General features: G+C 47.7%; 1 protein-coding gene across 1 annotated transcript in view; it reads right to left on the bottom strand.

Moving 5' to 3' along the window:
- The window catches only part of DIO1 (iodothyronine deiodinase 1), a 28334-nt gene extending 6533 nt beyond the window's left edge, over positions 1 to 21801 (bottom strand). The window contains exons 1-3 of the mRNA XM_030205846.1: positions 21394 to 21801; positions 14119 to 14262; positions 4512 to 4711 (exon numbers count right to left, since the gene is read on the bottom strand). Coding sequence (XP_030061706.1) covers positions 4512 to 4711; positions 14119 to 14262; positions 21394 to 21730 — 681 coding nt within the window. The 5' untranslated portion in view covers positions 21731 to 21801. The remainder of the gene's footprint in view (positions 1 to 4511; positions 4712 to 14118; positions 14263 to 21393) is intronic.
- Between the last annotated feature and the right edge of the window lie 2220 nt (positions 21802 to 24021).

Genomic DNA, 24021 nt, shown 5'->3' with positions numbered 1-24021 from the left:
TAAGTAGTGGATTTCCCCAAATCCATCTTAATAATGACTTATGAACTTTTCTTTTAGGAAATTATCCAAACTTTTTTTTAAAACCCTGCTAAGCTAACTGCTTTTACCACACCCTGAGGCAGCGATAAACGAAACATGGTGCATGTTGATGGTATGGCGTCTGGGTTCTGCACTTTTTGAAGTTAAGTGATACAATTTATATTTTTGGATAAAAATTGAAATTTAGTGATACGAGTAGTTTAAGGGGAAAGGGACCAATGACAAGGCAGGTGAGCCATAAGTCAAAGGTGCTCATTTGAAAAGAGTCACCAGAGAAGTCCGTCTCTCTACATATAGACAAAAAAAAATTCATGGTGGTAAAAGAGATGAAAAACTGCCTAATTCATATTGCACATAAAAAGTTTTCATAATTGATGTAAGTCACTTAACCCTCCATTGCCTGCCGCATTGAGCCTGCCATGAGTGGGAAAGCGTGGGGTACAAATGTAACAAAAAAAAATTAAAAAATAAATGTGATTTTTTTTTTTGGATATATGAATATTGTTTCTGCATAATAAGTTCTGACTATTAAGTTGATTTACCACATTTTCTGGCAACAAATTCCAGAGTTTAATTACATGTTGTTTGAAGAAGCAACAATCTGCAAAAGCATAGATTTGGCACATATATGGCAAACCATTTGTTAGGAAAATAGAAAAAGCTCTACAGAACCCTGAACAAAAATATAGGTTACCAGAGTACTGTACCACAATCATGTGTAGAGCACAGACAGACTCGAACCAAATAAAGAACAGACCACACATTAGAAGCAGAAATATGCAAACCAAAACTGAATTCTGCCTTGCTCTGCTGTCTGCTACCACCTCATCTCATGCCATCCCCTCCCCTCCTGTTGAATGTAGCATGGCTCAGCCCCAGGAGGAAACCTGAAAACTAGTTACTCAGATCCTGCCAGAGATGTAGAAACAAAAGGTGCTTTAAGAAATCTCTCAGGCAAGAATAAACAAAGCTAGGATGAAAAGCAGTTATGAGGTGTGACTGTTTATTTGTGCAGCTAAAGGACGAGAGGATAGTGATTAAAAGTGCTGATGGAATCTGTGTGGCGGTCAGGACCTCTGGTTCTGCTGTCACTACTGCTTTTTGACCCCCCACCAGGATCTGGTGCCCTAGGCAGTGGCGTAGCTACGTGGGGCCTGAGGGGGCCGGGGCCCCCGCAGATTCACCCCAGGACCCCCCTCCCGGCGAACCTGCCCCCGCCGCCTACCTTTACTTTTGCTGGCGGGGGATCCCACTCCCCGCCAGCCGACGTCTTCTCAGTCCTTCCTGCTCTTCAATTTGTTTGCTGACGTCCTGCACGTAATTGTACGTGCAGGACGTCAGACTCAGAGAACAGTTCTGTTCTCTGAAGCAAACAAATTGAAGAGCAGGAAGCGACTGAGAAGAAGACGTCGGCTGGCGGGGAGTGGGATCCCCCGCCAGCAAAAGTAAAGGTAGGCTGCAGCGGCGGCAGGTTCGCGGCGGGAGGGGGGGCGGCAATGTCGGCGGTGGGGGGGGGGGCGGCACCAGGGGGAGGGCTAAAATGTGCCCCCTCCCTCCGGGCTCTGGACCCCTCACCCACGGAAGGCTGGCTACGCCCCTGGCCCTAGGTGACTGCCTACTCTGCTTACGACCGCCCTCCCTGTGGCAGAAGATTACCTATCATACATAGTAATAATCACCTGGCTGTCCCAAGGGCTGTGCCCCGACTTGGAAGAGATCCCAGCAGATAGCTACTGGACAAACTTCACCCCCCTCAACACTAATGAAATCTCCTCAGCACTATCCAAACTCTCCAAGTCTCACTGTCATCTGGACCCATATCCCAATTATCTTATGAAAAATGCCCCAGAACGATTCATTACGGAACTCACCACCCACATAAATGTCCTACTTCAACAAGGCTCCTTCCCCTCCGATTACGCAACATCCTACTCACACCAATACCGAAAAACGCCAAGAAACCAGCGAATGACATCACCAACTATCGACCTGTGGCCTCCATCCCTCTTCTAACCAAACTGATGGAAAATAGAGTGACCTCCCAACTTAACGAATTCATAGAAAAGTTCTCCATACTACATGAATCACAATCGGGCTTTCGACCTACACACAGCCCAGAAACAGTACTACTCACCCTGATATCCAAATTCAAACAAGAAATTTCAACTGGCAACAAAATACTTCTCCTGCAGTTCGACCTATCCAGCGCATTTGACATGGTAGACCACGATATTCTCACAAAATTACTGGACAAACTAAGGATCGGTGGAAATATCATTAAATGGATAAAAAGTTTTATCACCACCAGATCTTATCAGGTCAAATCAACATCATCAATATCGACTGCATGGTCATCAAAATGCGGAGTCCCCCAAGGCTCACCTCTATCCCCGATCCTCTTCAACCTTATGATGATTCCTCTGGCCAAATCCCTATCCAAATCTGGCCTAAACCCCTTCATCTATGCAGATGACGTCACAATATTCATCCCTTTCCATTCCAACCTTACAGAAATCTCGGAGAAAATAACCACTGGCATGAACATCCTAGCATCCTGGGCCAACGCTTTCAAGATGAAAATGAACAAAGAAAAAACCCAATGCCTAATCCTTTCATCACAGCAATCCACTCTGCTCCCAACTACCCTGATCACCCCCGACGTCACAATCCCAATATCAGACAATCTAAAAATCCTAGGTGTAATGTTAGACAACCACCTAACTTTAGAAACATATGCAAAAGCCACGACGAAGAAGATGTTCAACATGATGTGGGTACTGAAAAGAGTAAAACCATTCCTCCCACAAAAACCTTTCCGCAATCTAGTACAATCCACAGTACTCACCCATGTCAACTATTGCAACAGCATCTTCATCGGTCGCAAAGCCCATATCATGAAAAAACTCCAGACCGCCCAAAACACAGCAGCCAGACTCATTTTTGGCAAATCACGATTTGAAAGCACGACACCACTTTGTGTAAAACTTCACTGGCTCCCTATCAAGGAACGGATACACTTCAAAGCTCACACAATGATCCACAAGATCCTTCATGGCGAATCTCCAAGCTACATGACCAACTTGATCGATCTTCCAGCCAGAAACGGGTCCAAATCTTCTCAAACATATCTTAATCTTCATCTCCCCAAATGCAAAGGTCTCAAATGCAAAACCTACTACGCATCCAACTTCTCCGTCATAGGCAGCCAACTGGAACGCCATTCCTCGACACATCTGAACAACCAAAGAACACCTACCCTTCCGAAAGCTGCTGAAAACTTACCTCTTCAAACAAGCCTACCCAACCGACCAAACTTAATTCTTGAACCTAAACCACACCACTAGTACTACACATACTCCAACCCTTTCCCCGCAACTCTCCCTATTGCCCTAAACTACATAACTATGTCATCTATGTGACACTTTGCACCATACTTTGCGATATCCCTATTGCCTTACTCTACATAACTATGTCATCTATGTTATACTTTTTACCACACTTTGTTATCTCTGTGAAACTTGTACCATACTTTGTAAGCTGCACTGAACCTGCTATTGAGTGGGAAAGAGCGGGATATAAATGCTACAAATAAATAAATAAATAAATAAATAAATGTACAGGAGGTGCACCCGCACAGAGTGCAAGGGAGTCGGAAATCCTAGCAAAAATTGCTCCCTGTTTATTGTCTCCCCTGTGGCGGCCATGGTGCAGTGGGCAGGATGGGGGCATGTTGCACAGGGTTCAATTCCACCACAGGAGGCTCCTGCTGAAAAGTATAGAGCAGTGCTTCTGAAACCTGTCCTAGGGGATCACCAGCCAGTCAGTTTTTCAGGAGATCCTTAATGAATATGCATGGAGAGTTTGCATATAATGGAGGTGACAGGCAAGCAAATCTGTCTTATGCATATTCACTAGGGATATCCTGAAAACCCGACTGGCTGATGGTCCCCTAGGAAAGGTTTGAGAACCACAAGTACAGAGTGTGGTGTATTCTGGAAGCCAAGCCAAGTGAGCTCTTGAGTCGATAAGGTGGGGCTGTACAATGGCTAGGACAGGGGTGGGTGACCATGATCATCGAGGGCCACAACCCAACTGGGTTTTCAAAATTTCCACAATGAATACACGTGAGATTGATTTGCATGTGCTGCTTCTGTTGTATGCGAATACATCTCACGCATATTCATTGTGGAAATCTTGAAAACCCGACTGGGTTGTGGCCCTCAAGAACCATAGCTGCCCCCTTCCCCGGGCTAAGATTTCCCCAAAGCAAATTCAGAACTGATAAACTGAAAAAGCGAAAGCCTGTTCCATGAATCAAATCCAGGGTTGCAATGGTTCGTTACTCAGCCACGAGAGGGGTTATTTTTATGCAAATGTATTTACCCAGTACAAATTGTTGGAAACAACTGAATGTATAAGTTATGAAGATATATTGTCACTTCCTGTCAGAAATGTTAAAGACATGACATTACCTTGTAAGTAACTTTCCCCATCTGCAGTATATAAAGTCTCTCTGGAATAGCTCCATATTTTGCGCTGGACAAGTTCTGCATTGTATCCACAACCACTGGACATAAGGGATGTAGTTCCAACAGCTGCTGCGCAGCCTTTAAGCGATCCTGTAGGTTTCGATGTTGTTCGATTTCAACATTGTTTTTATAAGCCCATTCATCTACAAATATTGGAAAAGGGTGGGTAAAAGACACAGAAAATGCTCGTAAAGGACAGTATGTTGCATACCTAATATACAAACAGATGATCAAAACCCTGCGCTGTTCCAAACAGCGCGGGGTGTTATTAGACCTATGATCAGAGATAATTGCATGGGGTAGAAGTGTGGGAGAGCTGTGCCTGAGCATACGCTCAGCACAATCTTCCCGCACTTGTTTGACAGGTCTGGGCTGTCAAAAGCCCAAACCTGTCAAACACAAGGGCTGGAGGTCCATGGGACCACCAGGCCCCAACTACCCCTGCCCCAAGCAACGGTGGGTCTCCAGCCCCCCTAACTCCCCCAGCAAAGGGTCCCTGGTGGCCTAGTGGGCGACCAACCAGCCCCCCTCCCCTAGCAACAGGGGGGCTGGAGGTCCACTGGACCTCCGGTCCCCCCCCCCAGTTCAGGGAGGGCTGGAGATCCGGTGGGTCTCCAGCCCCCCATGTCCCCTAGCAAGGGGGAAACTCCCTTATATGGTGTATAGCCCCGCCCAGCGCATCCCAGGATACACTGGGCAGGGCTGGGCGCCGCCATTTTGCGCCGTCGCAGGAAGAGAAGGGAGGCAGGCTACCCTCCCTCCTCCAACACACAAGGTAGGGGGGTAGGGGGGAACTGGTGGACCCCTTGCTGGGGGACTAGGGGGGGTTTACTTACTATCTACTGCCCTGGTGGTCTAGTGACCTCTTCGGGGCAGGGAAGAGCCCCCTCTTTCCTGCCCGGAGCGCTGCCCTTGCCCTGCATCCTGTTGCTGTGACGCTCTCGGCAGCCATTTTGAATCCCGAGATTGTCACAGCAACAGGATGCAGGGCAAGGACAAAGCTCCGGGCAGGAAAGAGGGGGCTCTTTCCTGCCCCAAAGAGGTGACTAGACCACCAGGGCAGTAGATAGTAAGTAAGGGGAGGGGAGGTGACAGGGGGGAGGGGAACATGTGACAGGGGCGGGGTGAAGATGCAAAAGGGGCGGGGCAGGGCGTGGGCGGACAAAATATGGTAACCCTAGATGGGAGGCTCTCTGGTGCAGGTCCCATTGGGGGGCGGGGGTGAGGAAATTCTTTAATATTGGGGGGGGGGGAGCAGGGTTGGTCAGGTGGGAGAAGAGGGAGATATAGCTCTCCAATGCTCCCCCCTCCCCCTTTCATTGTAGAGGCTGTGGTAGAATCCAGCCAATGGGAAGGCTGCTAGTCACAGGAAGGCAAGGGGGAAGCTGATCTCTACAGGAGTCAGTGGAATTAGTGACTGCTGAGGGAGGGGAAGTGGTGGTGGTGAGACTGTTGCAAGCAAGGAGGACTGAATAATGGGGGGGGGAGTGTGAAGGGTTTGCTGTCTGCTAAGGGACGAACTGGCAGCAAATGCCAGAATTTTATATGATAGTGGGTTGACCTGGTGGGGGGTGGGGCACTGCCTGAATGAGAACATGAACAGCAGGACAACACTGGAAAAGAGAGCTACAGATTGCATGCACTTGGGTATGTTTCTGTGTCCCTAGTGAGGACAGCTACAAATGTACCTGTGCACATACTAAGCGAAGGGGAGTTTTCAGCCCAGGGACTTTGCCCTGTTATTTATAGTCCTGTGATTTTCCATCTGTTTTCTGTCTATCCCCCTCCCCCTCTATGTTTGTATTTGTCATTCCTTGAATGGAATGGATTCATTACCACATCTGTGGGTTAGCCTATAAAAAAAAAAGTATCCATTTTGAATCTTTAGTTAGTTTAATCTAGTAGAGACTAAGATCCCTGCTGGTATCCCTTCTTATTATCAAGCCACTGAAATCTAAAATAAAGGACTAATTCTCTGATCAGTTGTGATTGGATTTATTTATAGAAATGCTATTTTCACAGGGGACTAACAAATATATGTTTGCCTAGGTCCCAATATATTGTTAATCTGGCCGTGGGGTTAGGCACTGACCCAAAGGGTGACATTTGGCAATAAGCTGCGGTTTCCTGCCACAATTTTAACGGAGTAGTAATTTGCATGCTCATTGATTACTGCAATGAGCATGCAATCACAGCAATTTGTTTGAGGAAACCCCCTAATTGGTCAGCGGCTGTAATGCACTGCTTTCTGAATCTGCCCTTTAGATTAGATGAGGACAACTGAACATAACAGCAGCCATTCTGGGGCAGACCAATGGTCCATCTAGCCCAGTATCCTGTTTTCCAAACAGTGGCCAAGCCAGGTCACAAGTACCTGGAAGAAACTCAAATCGTGGCAACACTCCATACTATAGGTCACTTCACTGGCTTCCAATCAGATACCGCATACAGTTCAAACTTCTCCTTCTTACCTACAAATGCACTCAGTCTGCAGCCCCTCATTACCTCTCTACCCTCATTTCCCCTTAGGTTCCCGCCCGTAACCTCCGCTCACAGGACAAATCCCTCCTCTCAGTACCCTTCTCCACCACCGCCAACTCCAGGCTCCGCTCATTCTGCCTCGCCTCACCCTATGCTTGGAATCAACTTCCTGAGCCCTTACGCCAAGCCCCCTCCCTACCCATCTTCAAATCCTTGCTCAAAGCCCACCTCTTCAATGTTGCTTTCGGCACCTAACCTTTATACCTTTCAGGAAACCTAGACTGCCCCTATTTGACTGACTGTACATTTGTCCTTTAGATTGTAAGCTCCTTTGAGCAGGGACTGTCCTTCTATGTTAAATTGTACAGCGCTGCGTAACCCTAGTAGCGCTTTAGAAATGTCAAGTAGTAGTAGTATGTTGCTATTCCACTAGCAACATTCCATGTAGAAGGCTGCGCAGGCTTCTGCTTCTGTGAGTCTGACGTCCTGCACGTACGTGCAGGACGTCAGACTCACAGAAGCAGAAGCCTGCGCGGCCACATTGGTGATCTGCAAGGGCCGACTTCTACATGGAATGTTGCTACTATTGGAGATTCTACATGGAATGTTGCTACTATTGGAGATTGCTTGGAATAAACTTCCTGAGCCCTTAGGCCAAGCCTCCTCCCTACCCATCTTCAAATCCTTGCTCAAAGCCCACCTCTTCAATGTTGCTTTTGGCACCTAACCTTTATACCTTTCAGGAAATCTAGACTGCCCCAATTTGACTGACTGTACATTTGTCCTTTAGATTGTAAGCTCCTCTGAGCAGGGACTGTCCTTCTATGTTAAATTGTACAGCGCTGCGTAACCCTAGTAGCGCTTTAGAAATGTCAAGTAGTAGTAGTAGTAGGGCAAGCAGTTGCTTCCCATGCCTGCCTCAATAGCAGACTATGGACTTTTCCTCCAGGAATTTGTCCAAACCTTTTTTAAACCCAGATACACTAACCACTGTTACCAACTCCTCCGGAAAGAGTTCCAGAGCTTAACTCGCCTCCACCTACCCTCCTCTCCTCCTTCCTGTACACATTAATTGATTTGATTTGCTTACTTTATTTCTTGTCTATTAGATTGTAAGCTCTTTGAGCAGGGACTGTCTTTCTTCTATGTTTGTGCAGCGCTGCGTACGCCTTGTAGCGCTATAGAAATGCTAAACAGTAGTAGTAGTAGTAGAGTGAAAAAAATATTTTCTCCTATTTGTTTTAAAAGTATTTCCATGTTAAGTGTTGCCATACTGGGACAGACTGAAGGTCCATCATGCCCAGCATCCTGTTTCCAACAGTGGCCAACCGAGTTTACAAATACCTGGCAAATCCCAAAACAGTACAATAAATTTTATGCTGGTTATCCTATTAAGAAGCAGTGGATTTCCCCAAGTCCATCTTAATAATGGCTTATGGATTTTTCTTTTAGGAAGTTATCCAAACCTCCACATTCTCTGGCAATGAATTCTCTCTCTCTCTCTCAGATCAATGGTCCATCTAGACCACTATCCTGTTTCCAGCAGTGGCCAATTCAGGTCACAAGTACCTAACAGAAACCCAATCTTGGGGCATGCAGTGGCTTTCCTCATGTCCATCTCAATAACAGATTATGGGGCTCGTTTTCAAAGCACTTAAGACTTACAAAGTTCCATAGGTTGCTATGAAACCTTTTAAGACTGTGCTTTGAAAATACACCTCCACGGATTCTTCCTCCAGAAACTTGCCCAAACCTTTTTTTAAACCCAGATATGCTAATCAATGTTACCACATCCTCCAGCAGCGAGTTCCAGTGTTTAACTATTCTTTCAATGAAAAAAAATATTTGCTCCTATTTGTGTTAAAAGTATTTCCATGTAACATCATTGAGTGTCCCCTGGTTTTTGTGCTTTTTGAAAGAGTGAAAAATCGATCCACCTCCACCCACTCTACACCACTCAGGATTTTATAGACCTCAAACATATCCCCCCTCAGCCCTCTCTTTTCCAAGCTGAAGAGTCCTAACCTCTTTAACCTTTCCTCATATGGAAGCAGTTCCATCCCCTTTATCATTTTGGTCATTCTTTATCCCTGTGAGATTGTCATTGGATTGCTTTTATGTATTCTATTTGTCATCTTTTGCTCATTTCTGACCCAAAGAAGAAGGTATTACCTTTGGGAGCTAGTCACAAAATGTACTTAGTCCAATAAAAACAGATATAATTTTCTCCTTTTTTTTTTTTACATAGAAACAAAGAAAAATGTAGGCATATAAAGACCATGTGACCTATCCAGTCTGCCCATCCATGCCATCTACTCTCCCTTAGAGATCCTATGTACTTGTCCTAAGCTCAGTGTGCAGTGGTGGCCAAAAAAGCAAATAGGATGCTAGGAATTATTAGGAAAGGGATGGTGAATAAAACTGAAAATACGATAATGCCCCTTTATCACCTCACTAGCCTTTGAGCCCGTAAAAACGGGCTATTATAGGAAGGGGGGGGTTGAAAGGCCCGCCCCCGCCGCCGAGTTCACCGCTGCCCCTCTCCCTCCGAATTCGCGCCCCCCCCCCCCTCGAGCCGTCACCACCCACCTTCCACCTGGCCGGGCCCTCGCTCCGCTATTGAAACAGCGAGGGTCCGGGAACGCAGCACTGAGCTCTGCTGAACTGCCGACGTCAGCCTTCCTTCTTCTTCTCTGCCTGTCCCGCCCTCGTGTGACGTTAACGTCGTCGAGGGCGGGACAGAGGCAGAGAAGAAGAAGGAAGGGCGATGTCGGCAGCTCAGCAGAGCTCAGTGCTGCGTTCCCGGACCCTCGCTGTTTCAATAGTGGAGCGAGGGCCCGACCGGGTAGAAGGTGGGTGGCGGCGGCGACTCGGGTGGGGGGGAGCGTTAAACGGCGGTGTCCCTCCCTCAGAAATGCGCAGTACAGACCCTCTCTGTTCCGCCCCCCGTCATCACGTATTGACGCGGGGGCGGGACAGAGAAGGTCTCTACTGCGCATTTGCGAGTGAGTACGACACTCGCCTTTTATATATATTGATGGTGCGACCTCACCTTGAGTACTGCATTCAGTTCTGGTCTCTGTATCTCAAAAAAGACATAGTGGAATTAGAAAAGGTTCAAAGAAGAGAGACCAAAATGAGAAAGGGATGGAACTCCTCGTATGAGGAAAGGCTAAAGAGGTTAGGGCTCTTCAGCTTGGAAAAGAGATGGATGAGGGGAGATATCAGTTCTTGGGTATTGCCACAGTCTTTTTTTAAGGGTACTTCCAACTAGGAGATCCCCTGGACGCCCCCCCCCAGTGGATCTTAACTCCCTGGTGGCCCAACAGGCCTGACATTCCCCCCCCCCCCCCACACACACACACATACACCCACACTTCATGTGGGATAAAAGCTTTAAGTTTACCCTCCGCACAAAGACCCTTCCTGTTAAAAATATAATGATCAGGTTCAGCCTGCCCCCACCCTGCCTCGCCCCAAGGACTTTGGGGGGTAGGGAAGATGAAGCAGGAGCGATCTACACTTATTCCTGTCCCATAGTTGCCAGCTTCAAAACAGCACTGGCTAATCCCTAGCGGTAGTGTTGTGGCAGTACTGCAGGAGGTCACACAGCAAGCGGCCTAATTTGGAAATCTGACCTCTAGCAGAAGTACTGCAAGACCATCACTAGGAGTCATCCACTGTCAGTTTGAAGCTGGCAGTCTATAGCTGCCCTACCACCCCCCACCCCCATGAAAATTCTTGGGTGAGTTGGGGTGGTGGGGAGGGAACAAAAGAAGAACCATTCAGGGCAGCCGAGGGGGGGCACAATTCCCTGAGCCACCAAGGAGGGCCTGATGCTGGAGTCTCTTGCCCTCTCCTGCTCCCAGGCCGCTGGTGCCGCAGTCCATCTCCACCTGCCTACCCTCAGCTCCCTTCTGTCTTCCGACCCCCTGCATTAAAAAAATTTCTCTAAAGCAGTAGTGCAGCGCCTTCCCTCACTGTGTCCCGCCCTCCTCTGATGTAACTTCCTATTTCTGCGAGGGCGGGACACAGTGAGGGAAGGCCCGCCCGAGGCAATCTGTCGCTTTTGCAGAGAAGGCACTGCGCCTGCTGCTTTAGAGATTTTTTTTAAATTTAAATGAAGAGGGTTGGATGGCAGGGCGATGGCGATCCTGGGGGGGGGGGAGGGCCTGAGACCATTACATTCTTAAGGTCATCAATTCAAGCTGGTGGGCCCTTAAATATTTTCACACTGCTGCATGTAGGATACTTATTTTTCTATGCAGTTGCAACAAAAAAAATCCTACATCTTTTGAGCTATAATTATCTTTCCAGCAAAAACAGGTCTATAAAGCCTTTTTTATGTGCTCATTTTCACATTTTTATGCATTAATGAGCTGCTTTGCGTGATTTTGCATTGCAGCAGATCATTAATGCCAAATTTACCCAGAAACCTTCACATAAAGCAGGACTTCTACAAATTACATGAAGTGACTTTGCAAAAGAGCAACTGGCCTACAAAATAGTGCAAAACATGTGAATTTTAGTGTTCTTCCACATTTCAAGGCATTTTATGCTATTTTTTTTGCATGACGTGCACTTTTGCAAGGTTACTTCACTTTTGGAACTTTCAAAATAATATATAGCTTGAAGCTTGGATTTCAGATAGTGTCTGTTTTTAAAATGCTATGCAGATTAGAGGCCAACCGAATTTCAGTTTCGGGTACGGTGCCAAAACTGGCCCCAAATCCTTTTTCTGCCTGATTTCGACCGAAAGGTTATTAACATTTTCAGCATCTTTTCAGTTTCAGCCAAAAATGGCCATGTGTTTTCAGTGGAAGCCAAAACTTTGTGCTGTTTATCTCCCTTCCCCCTGAACAGGATTTGCCTCTCCTTTTGGATGATCTGAGTGCCCCCCCCCCCACCTGTAGCCCCCCCCCAGTGGTCTCAGGGCCGCCGAGAGACTGGGCCGGGCCTGGGACAAGGCCGCCCCTGGGCCCCCGGCCACGCCCCCACTGCCATCCCCCCAGGTTGTCGCCACCCCCTCTGAGGGGGGCCCGGCGCCACAGTTCCACCCGCCTCCGCCACTGGGCCGGGCCCCTTCCACCCGAACCCCCACCAGCAGAAGTGCTGTCTTCTGACTCCGGCGTGCGCGGCCCACACAGACGCACTCCTCTCAGCTGATCTTCGCTGTACTCAGACGCACAGAAGCCCTGCAGAGTACAGCGAAGATCAGCTGAGAGGAGCGCGTCTGTGTGGGCCACACACGCTGGAGTCAGAAGACAGCACTTCTGCTGGCAGGGGTTTGGGTGGAAGGGGCCCGGTGGCGGGTGGGACTGCGGCACCGGGCCCCGGGAATTTTGTCCCCCCTGTCCCCCCCTCTCGGCGGCCCTGGGTGGTCTAGTTGGAGCAGGAGCAATCTCCAATTACTCCTGCCCAATCTGGCTCCTTTCTTAAAATGGCTACCACAACTGGGGCATCACTCCTGCCCTATCTACACTACTAGACCACCAGGAATTATAAAGGCTACTCTTTGTATTTTTTTTTCCTACTGAGATTGCAAGTAGTGTAGTTATGATCTTGCATAATAGTTTATACGATAGAGTGCTCCAAATAAATGCTTTCGATACAACATTTTAGCAAGAATTTAAATCTGTAAATTTGAGATGATAAACTCCTTAGGAATTAGCCTCTCTGTGGAGTTATGACATCAGCTGTCACTCCGAGTGTGACACGTGGAGGGGCATTTTCGAAAGGGACGTCCAAGTTGTGATTTGGACGTCCTTGCAAAATGGCGAAATCCAGGGGCAGGGAAACCCATACTTTCAAAACAAGATGGACGTCCATCTTTCGTTTCGAAAATACTGCCAGAGACGTACAAATCCTTAAATTTGGACATCCCTAGATTTGGTCGTCCCTAGACCTTTCTGACTTTCGGCGATTTTCGAAACCAAAGACATCCATGTCAAAAACGGCCAAATGCAAGTCATTTGGTCGTGGGAGGAGCCAGCATTTGTAGTGCACTGGTCCCCCTGACATGCCAGGACACTAACTGGGCACCCTAGGGGGCACTGCAGTGGACTTCATAAATTGCTCCCAGGAACATAGCTCCCTTACCTTGTGTGCTGAGCCCCCCCACCAAACCCACCACTGTACACCACTACCATAGCCCTTACGTGGGTATGGTAGTGAGTACAGTGGATTTGTGGTGGGTTTTCGGGAGCTCGCTGTTTCCTCCACAAATGTAACAGGTAGGGGGCCTGTGTCCGTCTGTCTGAAGTGCACTGCAGTACCCACTAAAACTGCTCCAGGGACCTGCATGCACTGTCAGGGACCTGATTATGACATCTGAGGCTGGCACAACATATTTTTAAAGATGTTTTTTGAGGGTGGGAGGAGGTTAGTGACCACTGGGGGAGTAACGGGAGGTCATCCCCGATTCTCTCCGGTGGTCATCTGGTCATTTCGGGCACCTTTCTGTGCCTTAGTCATAAGAAAAACAGGTCCGAGTGAAAACGTCCAAGTGTTCGTCAGGGACGTCCTTGTTTTTATCAATTATGGGTCAAAGACGTCCACGTGTAGGCACGCCCACGTCTCGCCTTCACTATGCCTCCGACACGCCCCCTTGAACTTTGGCCGTCCTTGCGACGGAGTGCAGTTGGAGACGTCCTAAATCGGGTTTCAATTATACCGATTTGGACGTCCCTGGGAGAAGGACGTCTTTCTTCTGATTTATGTCGAAAGATGGACGTCCTTCTCTTTCGAAAATGAGCCCAATAGTCAACCACTGTAAAAGCACTGACAATCCCCAGCAGCCTTCACTGATTCACACAACCAAACTTAAAATTTTTGGTTTCAGTTTAAACCAGGTAATGAGTTTTGACAGCATTTTCAGTTTTGGCTGAAAGCTTTCAGGCAGTTTCGAGAGCATTTTCAGTTTTTGGCTGAAACTGAAAAAAAGCAGTTTTGGTCAGCCTCTAATGTGGATCAGCTTTACACTTCAACAGCTTTTCACTCTTTTTTCCTCACTGGAAGAGAGAAAACATCGCTGCTCAGTTTCTGCCTCACTCCTCTGCTTTTTGTATACCTTTTGCATGAGCTTCATCAACATATATAATGAGGAAATCTGCCAGGGAACTGAAGTCTTCCACAAGTTTGTTGAACTGATTGAATTTAAGAAGAAACGGAGGTCAGGTGCAGCTTCCAAAACTTAGTACTAAAGGTTTGGTACCTACAGCAGAAGGTAAAGAGTTGATAAACATGTTAAATTGTGAACTGACTTTACATCCTATCACAGTAGACTGAAGAAAAGCTTTTTAACCTTGCAAAGTAATAATATCAAGATGCTAGCATTACGTACTTGGTAGTTAAAATGACTTGTTTCTAAAAGTCTTTTGCATGCATCTGGCAGATTTTCATGCCTACAATTAAGGGAGGATTTGGAAGAGCATTATAACGCTAGAGCAGAGATTTTCAACATTTTTTTGTCTCACGGCATTTACACAGCGCTAAAATTCTCAAGGCACATCCCCACATATGATCCAGCATTTTACCTTCTTCTCCCTCCCCCCTCAATGGTCCAGCATTTTACCTTCTCCCTCCCCCCCCCCACTCCCACACATGATCCAGTATTTTACCTTCTTCTCCCCCCCTCCCCTCAATGGTCCAGCATTTTACCTTCTCCCTCCCCCCCCCACTCCCACACATGATCCAGTATTTTACCTTCTTCTCCCCCCCTCCCCTCAATGGTCCAGCATTTTACCTTCTCCCTCCCCCCCCCACTCCCACACGTGATCCAGTATTTTACCTTCTTCCCCCCCCCTCCCCTCAATGGTCCAGCATTTTACCTTCTCCCTCCCCCCCCCACTCCCACACGTGATCCAGTATTTTACCTTCTTCTCCCCCCCTCCCCTCAATGGTCCAGCATTTTACCTTCTCCCTCCCCCCCCCACTCCCACACATGATCCAGTATTTTACCTTCTTCTCCCCCCCTCCCCTCAATGGTCCAGCATTTTACCTTCTCCCTCCCCCCCCCCACTCCCACACATGATCCAGTATTTTACCTTCTTCTCCCCCCCTCCCCTCAATGGTCCAGCATTTTACCTTCTCCCTCCCCCCCCCACTCCCACACATGATCCAGTATTTTACCTTCTTCTCCCCCCCTCCCCTCAATGGTCCAGCATTTTACCTTCTCCCCCCCCCCCCCACTCCCACACATGATCCAGTATTTTACCTTCTTCTCCCCCCCTCCCCTCAATGGTCCAGCATTTACCTTCTCCCTCCCCCCCCCCCCCACTCCCACACATGATCCAGTATTTTACCTTCTTCTCCCCCCCTCCCCTCAATGGTCCAGCATTTTACCTTCTCCCTCCCCCCCCCCACTCCCACACGTGATCCAGTATTTTACCTTCTTCTCCCCCCCCTCCCCTCAATGGTCCAGCATTTTACCTTCTCCCTCCCCCCCCCACTCCCACACATGATCCAGTATTTTACCTTCTTCTCCCCCCCTCCCCTCATGGTCCAGCATTTTACCTTCTCCCTCCCCCCCCCACTCCCACACATGATCCAGTATTTTACCTTCTTCTCCCCCCCTCCCCTCAATGGTCCAGCATTGTACCTTCTCCCTCCCCCCCCCCCCTCCCACACATGATCCAGTATTTTACCTTCTTCTCCCCCCCTCCCCTCAATGGTCCAGCATTTTACCTTCTCCCTCCCCCCCCCCACTCCCACACGTGATCCAGTATTTACCTTCTTCTCCCCCCCCTCCCCTCAATGGTCCAGCATTTTACCTTCTCCCTCCCCCCCCACTCCCACACATGATCCAGTATTTTACCTTCTTCTCCCCCCCTCCCCTCAATGGTCCAGCATTTTACTTTCTCCCTCCCCCCCCCCACTCCCACACATGATCCAGTATTTTACCTTCTTCTCCCCCCCTCCCCTCAATGGTCCAGCATTTTACCTTCTCCCTCCCCCCCCCACTCCCACACATGATCCAGTATTTTACCTTCTTCTCCCCCCCCTCCCCTCAATGGTCCAGCATTTTACCTTCTCCCTCCCCCCCCCCACTCCCACACATGATCCAGTATTTTACCTTCTTCTCCCCCCCTCCCCTCAATGGTCCAGCATTTTACCTTCTCCCCCCCCCCCCCCCACTCCCACACGTGATCCAGTATTTTACCTTCTTCTCCCCCCCTCCCCTCAATGGTCCAGCATTTTACCTTCTCCCTCCCCCCCCCCACTCCCACACATGATCCAGTATTTTACCTTCTTCTCCCCCCCTCCCCTCAATGGTCCAGCATTTTACCTTCTCCCCCCCCCCCCCCCACTCCCACACATGATCCAGTATTTTACCTTCTTCTCCCCCCCTCCCCTCAATGGTCCAGCATTTTACCTTCTCCCTCCCCCCCCCACTCCCACACATGATCCAGTATTTTACCTTCTCCCCCCCTCCCCTCAATGGTCCAGCATTTTACCTTCTCCCTCCCCCCCCACTCCCACACATGATCCAGTATTTTACCTTCTTCTCCCCCCCCTCCCCTCAATGGTCCAGCATTTTACCTTCTCCCTCCCCCCCCCACTCCCACACATGATCCAGTATTTTACCTTCTTCTCCCCCCCTCCCCTCAATGGTCCAGCATTTTACCTTCTCCCTCCCCCCCCCCACTCCCACACGTGATCCAGTATTTTACCTTCTTCTCCCCCCCTCCCCTCAATGGTCCAGCATTTTACCTTCTCCCTCCCCCCCCCCACTCCCACACATGATCCAGTATTTTACCTTCTTCTCCCCCCCTCCCCTCAATGGTCCAGCATTTTACCTTCTCCCTCCCCCCCCCCACTCCCACACATGATCCAGTATTTTACCTTCTTCTCCCCCCCCTCCCCTCAATGGTCCAGCATTTTACCTTCTCCCTCCCCCCCCACTCCCACATATGATCCAGTATTTTACCTTCTTCTCCCCCCCTCCCCTCAATGGTCCAGCATTTTACCTTCTCCCCCCCCCCCCACCACCACCACCACACATATAGTCCAGGATTTACTTTCTCTTCCCCACCCCTACAAATAATCCAGCATCTCTATCTCCAGTCCAATCACCAGCCAGTGACCAGGCATCTCCCCTTGTCTCTCTTGACCCCCCCCCCCCCCACGTACCTTTTAGAAGTTTTCTTGTCTCTAGCAGTCAACGGCAGCAGTTCATACAGCCTGCTCGCGCCAACCCCAGAATCTTCTCTCTGATGCTTCTCACTTATGTGGAAGCAGGAAGTTACATCAGAGAGAAGGCTACGGGGTTAATGCGAGCAGGCTGTATGAACTGCTGCCGTTGACCTGTACAGAACAAATTAAGCAGGCTCTACTAATATAAATGACCCTCAACTCCCACGGCACACCTGCAGACTAGCCCGTGGCACACTGGTTGAAAAACGCTGGGCTAGACTTACCAATGTGTCACTGCATTAGCACAGGTAAATACTGTTAATGTGTCATATTACTGCAGTTCCCGTTTCATGCAATGGAGTCAAGGGGTCCTTTTAATAAGCTGCGGTAAAAAAGTGGCCTTAAGGTTATTTCCTGTGCACTAAGCCGTAAACCCCTGGATTCTATACAGTGCGACTTGAGTTGCGTGCGCAAATACGGGCGTATTTTGGATTTGCAGGCGCAACTTAAGTGGTTAAGAAGCCAATTAGCGCCGATAGTTGCTGCTTAACAAGCAATTAGACGCTTAATTGACTTTAATTAGAATTGACACGTACTACTCGTTAAGCACATTCTATAACGTAGTCTGTGTAAATTCTACAGCATGGATCCCAAAAGGGGGCATGGCTATGGGAAGCGCATGGGCATTCTTAAAATTTATGCGCAGTGTTACAGAAGATGCCCTACTCCACACCTAAATTAGGTGTGGGAATTTACACCAAGTTTTGCTAGGCATAAATGGCTGCACCTACATTTAGTCACCACTAGGTGTATTCTATCAACCGTGCTACTACTACTACTACTACTTATCATTTCTGTAGAGCTACTAGACGTACTGAAAAAAAAAACTATGCCTAGGTGTATTCTATAAACTAGGCCTAAAGTTAGGCACGGTTTGTAGAATATGCCTAGGCGTATTTGTTTGGTGCCTAATTTTTAGGTGCGATATATAGAATGTAGTCCAAAATGGGTGATTTTCTGGCAGGGGGGGGGGAAGGTTTGTATTAATGGCCATGCATATATACTGCCACCCATCGATAAGGGCTTACGAGCTATCCTTGCACTAACCAGTTAGCACACAGTAATGAAGATGTGTTAACTGTTAGCACAGAAATGCGCACTCTCCACCCACGACACGCCCCCTCACAAAAATTGAAATATTTGTTAGCACACAGTTAGCATACGCGCATTTTGGAGTTACCACAGGATGCATGAGCACATTCCATGATAGTCCATTTTTAGCTGCATTAGGGATGTGTTAGCAGCACCTAACACAGATTAGTAAAAGGGCCCCCCTAGTTAGTACTAAAGCTCATTAGCATAGCATGACCTAGCCCATAATATACAGACTAAACAAAGGGAAAGGGGACTTGATATACTGCCTTTCTGAGGTTTTTGCAACTACATCCAAAGCAGTTTACATATATTCAGGTACTTATTTTGTACCAGGGGCAATGGAGGGTTAAGTGACTTGCCCAGAGTCACAAGGAGCTGCAGTGGGAATCAAACCCAGTTCCCCAGAATCAGAGTCCACTGCACTAACCACTAGGCTACTCCTCCACTAGCAACATTCCATGTAGAATCTCAAATAGTAGCCAACATTCCATGTAGAATCTTAGATAGTAGCAACATTCCATTTAGAATCTGAAATAGGGAAAGGGAAATGGGACTTGATATACCACCTTTCTGAGGGTTTTTGCAACTACATTCAAAGCAGTTTACATATATTCAGGTACTTATTTTGTACCAGGAGAAATGGAGGGTTAAGTGTTAATCTGCAGGGACCAGCAGTTACAACCCTAACCACTTTACTGGGCAGACTAGAACAATTTCTGTCTTTTTCTGCCATCATCTACTGTGCTACTAGGATCATTGACTCTCATGTCTTATGATTAATCATTCATCTTATAAGCCATGTAGAGGGTACAGAAAGTGAAAAGAGAGTGTTAGAGGAAAAAAACAAGTAGGACTTGACATATCATTTTAATGATACAGTCAGAAGCGGTGCCAGGTTGACGGCGCGGGGGAGGGGGAGCGAAAGCGGCACGAGAGCGGACTTCCACTGGCGCCGGCACACATTTTCAATGCAACACAAGAAAAAAATAGGCGCCGGCAGAACTCCATTTGGGAGAGCGACCGCTCCCCTGGCGCCCCACCTAGCTATGCCACTAGGTACAGTATAGTCTCGGCTAGTCAACGGATCGACCCGATGCTGGATAAAAGAAAAGTCAGATTATATGGAAAACTGTCCTAATTAGATTGTAAGCTCTGTCGAGTAGGGACTGTCTCTTCATGTTCAAGTGTACAGCGCTGCGTACGTCTAGCAGGGCTTTAGAAATGATAAGTAGTAGTAGTAGTCTTGGGATTCCGGAATCTTGCTACTCTTTAGGATTCTGAACTGAATCTTGCTACTCTTTAGGATTCTACATGGAATCTTGCTACTCTTTGTCCTTATCCCTTATTTGTTCTGTTTTTCTGTCCTAATTAGATTGTAAGCTCTGTCAAGCAGGGACTGTCTCTTCATGTTCAAGTGTACAGCGCTGCGTACGTCTAGCAGGGCTTTAGAAATGATAAGTAGTAGTAGTAGTCTTGGGATTCCGGAATCTTGCTACTCTTTAGGATTCTGAACTGAATCTTGCTACTCTTTAGGATTCTACATGGAATCTTGCTACTCTTTGTCCTTATCCCTTATTTGTTCTGTTTTTCTGTCCTAATTAGATTGTAAGCTCTGTCAAGCAGGGACTGTCTCTTCATGTTCAAGTGTACAGCGCTGCGTACGTCTAGTAGTGCTATAGAAATGATAAGTAGTAGTAGTAGTCTTGGGATTCCGGAATCTTGCTACTCTTTAGGATTCTGCACAGAATCTTGCTACTATGGGATTCTGAACGGAATCTTGCTACTCTTTGTCCTTATCCCTTATTTGTTCTGTTTGTCTGTCCTAATTAGATTGTAAGCTGTGTCGAGCAGGGACTGTCTCTTCATGTTCAAGTGTACAGCGCTGCGTACGTCTAGTAGTGCAATAGAAATGATAAGTAGTAGTAGTAGTCTTGGGATTCCGGAATCTTGCTACTGTTTAGGATTCTGCACAGAATCTTGCTACTATGGGATTCCGGAATCTTGCTACTCTTTGTCCTTATCCCTTATTTGTTCTGTTTGTCTGTCCTAATTAGATTGTAAGCTCTGTTGAGCAGGGACTGTCTCTTCATGTTCAAGTGTACAGCGCTGCGTACGTCTAGTAGCGCTTTAGAAATGATAAGCAGTAGTAGAAAACACTGCAACCCCTCAAACAATTCATAGTAGACTGATGGTCGGATAATCGAGACTACTGTATTTCACAATCCTTCCCGGGAATGTTCTATCAAGAAACCTAACACGGCCCGGGCTACAAGAAAACTAAACAGCACAATCAGAAAGCAGGTGTGAACCAGATCCTGCAGGTTTGGTGAACTTCACTCTAAAAAAAAAAAAATCTGCTGGGATCATCAGCTTTTGCTAGCATAGACTCATGGTATATATTGATTATTTGTGCAGCAGCAGTTTCAAAATGCACAAACTGACAACATTGTTAGTGGGTAGAAACGGGATCCGGTCAATAACTGGAAATTCCTCATTGCATGGAAATATGCTGAATTTAAATAGGCTTCTCAGAAGGCAGGGGAGGTTCTGCATTGCAAATTATTTTGAATACTCTTAATCAAGCTGAGCCTCTGCTGTAGTGGGTCAAACCTGAATGTAGGGGAGGTTATAATAATAAAAAGAAGCTGAACCCCCGCGGCAATGCGTGAAAACTGGACCCTACTTCTTATTAAAGATGGAATTATTAGATCCGGTGGCTCGGTTTTCTTTTAAATAATATTGGATCAGATATTGTAATCTAAGGCACATCCCCCCTCCCATTTTGTGTCTGCAGGAAGAAACTCCCCCCCCCCCCCCCCCCCCCGTTTACTGGCGTTGCGCGGCTTAGTAAATGGGGGGGGGGGGGGTTAGTCTATAAGACACAATACTAAAAAGCAGAGAAATGTAAGTTGACGAATTTCGCCTAATCAATTTTCAGTTCACGGCACATTTTACTCCCTTTGCTGGCAATGGTATTATCATCGGTATTTCTCCCTTCTACCAAGTAAATGGGGTCTTATTCGCCGCCCCCCCCCCTCCCCCAAATCCCACTGACCGTGCATAAAATCACACAGGCAGTGAGTCTTGCCCTGCAGATCCGTAACAGGCGTGTTGGGAGCCGGACAGCCCACGAAAGCTTCATCCTCCAGATTTCTGTACATCATTTTCAGAATGCTTCTGAAAAACCTAAAGCCGAAGAAAGTCGGGCCCCAGTCCTCGTACTGGAACTTGGGATTCCGAGTCATGCCATCCTTTAGACCTATCTTCAGCAGGTAGAGTCTGATAGTCCCCGGAAACAAAACCATCAGCACTTTACCAGCTGTGCATAGCACGGCCAAAAAGAGAAAGATGCCGATCTTTCTAATGAGTTTGAACATCGTTGATGGTCCCATTCAGAGCCGATCTACTTTATGAAACTACGGAAAGCCTTCGTCTCAGTCTCAGAAAGTTGGCTAAACCTAATGGCTAATAAATGTACAATAGTGGGCGTATCTACATGAAGGAGGCGGAGACATCGTTCACCGGCCTCTGCTTTTCCCTGGGAGTTTGTGCTATGGAAGGGCAGGGCAGCACAGTCTGCAGCACTTTACATCTGAACTCAAGGTATACTGAAATAAGGATTTCTCTGCTTTGGAGATTTCTCAGTACCATTCTCCTCCCCTCACCCTCACCTATCCACACCCATCCTGTTAGAATATCAATGATTTGCTTTGATGTCCCCATGCATACCTCCTACTCACCCCCATCCTCCCACCCTGTCAGACTGTCATAGTAATGCTTGAATGTTTTCACTTATATACACTGTCAGCTAGCACATTTGCTTATTTCCGATCTGACGAAGAAGGGCGACCTTCGAAAGCTAATCAAGAAATGTATTAAGTTATGTCCAATAAAAAAGGTATCATCTTATTTTCTTTTCCATGTTTTATTTTGTTTGATTTCTATAGATTCTACATGGAATGTTGCTATTCCACTAGCAACATTCCATGTAGAAGTCGGCCCTTGCGGATCACCAATGTGGCCGCGCAGGCTTCTACATGGAATGTTGCTAGTGGAATAGCAACATTCCATGTAGAATCTCCAATAGTAGCAACATTCCATGTAGAATCTCCAATGGTATTTATTTTACTGTCATAGTAATGCTTGAATGTTTTCACTTATATACACTGTCAGCTAGCACATTTGCTTATTTCCGATCTGAGGAAGAAGGGCGACCTTCGAAAGCTAATCAAGAAATGTATTAAGTTATGTCCAATAAAAAAAGGTATCATCTTATTTTCTTTTCCAAGGTTTATTTTGTTTGATTTCTATTGATAACCTATTCAGTACCATTCCAGAAGCCACAGTGATTCTGCACAAGCCACAGTCAGTGATTCGGCACAACTTGCAGTGGTGTAGCTAGGTGGGGCCACGGGGGCCTGGGCCTCCCAAATTTGCTCTGGCCCCTGGTTGGCTGGCGGGGATCCTCAACCCCCACCAGCTGAAGACTTCGTCCAGTGCTGGTCTGCTGCAGCGCCGTTGCCTTGCCTGCCCTGCTCTCTCTTCCCCTCACGTCGGGCGCGCTGCCAGAGTTTCACCAAAAGGAGCGTGCCTGACGTGAGGGGAAGAGAGAGCAGGGCAGGCAATGTGACAGCGCTGGAGACCAGCACTAGATAGAGTCTTAAGCCGGCAGGGGTTGGGGATCCCTGCCAGCCAAGGTATTTGTGGTGGTGGTGCTTCAGTTGGCGGGGGTTGGGGACCCCCGCCAGCCAAGATGCTACAGCAGCGGCAGTGGGTGGCGCAGAGGTGAGGTAAGGCGGCGGCGGAGGGGGGCGGTGGCACAGCAGCGACCAAAATGTGCTCCCCCCCCGCACCTTGGGCCCTGGCCCTCTCCCACCTTGAGGTCTGACTACGCCCCACAAGTATGTTTAATCAGAGATGGGTCAAACGATTGCTAGACCCTACTGCATATGTGATAGTCAGAAATCGAGAATACTGGTATTTATATTACTGTAATTTTAAAATGTTATATTGTTTTGAACATCATTTGCATCATAATGCCAAATTATATTGTACTAGTAAAAAAAGGCCCATTTCTGGAGCCAATGAAACGGGCGCTAGCAAGGCTTTCCTGTGCCCCCCCCCCCCACCGAACGCACCTTGGTTGTTAGTGAGGGCATTGCGCTGCCATGGCCGCCGTCGATATGTGACTGTGGCCCCCCCACCCAATGCACCTTCGTCGTCAGTGGGTGGCCCATTGCGGCGCCCTGGCCGTCGTCGATGTGAGTGAATTGCTCCGCCTCCGCCCTCAACGTCATAACGTTTGACGTGAGGGCGGGGCCCCGAGAATGTGATTTTGTTGGCTTCAGAGCTTCGAACTTACGAACCTTGGCTTCAGTGACGTCATAAGACAATAGAATGTTGAGGGTGAGTTTTATATATATAGATAAGGTGTTGGGTGACTAGGGGGAAAAAACAATGTTTACATGTAATAACATGAACATTAAATAATGCAAACCCAGGAAATAACAAAGATCTTATGATTTCAATGATTGGGCTGGTGTAAATTTTAAAGGGCTTTGATGTCAGCAGGTGGGGGGGGGGTGCTCTGCTCCCGCTGCTCCCACCCAAAGGGCCGCTGGCGCTGCAGTCCCCACCTGCCTACCAGCTCTGTCAACAGATGACAACCCTCTTCTCCTGCCAC

This window comes from Microcaecilia unicolor, chromosome 6, assembly GCF_901765095.1.
Source record: "Microcaecilia unicolor chromosome 6, aMicUni1.1, whole genome shotgun sequence".
Classification (NCBI taxonomy): domain Eukaryota; kingdom Metazoa; phylum Chordata; class Amphibia; order Gymnophiona; family Siphonopidae; genus Microcaecilia; species Microcaecilia unicolor.
The sequence above is the reverse complement of the archived record's forward strand: the minus strand, read 5'-3'. Positions and strand labels throughout refer to the sequence as shown.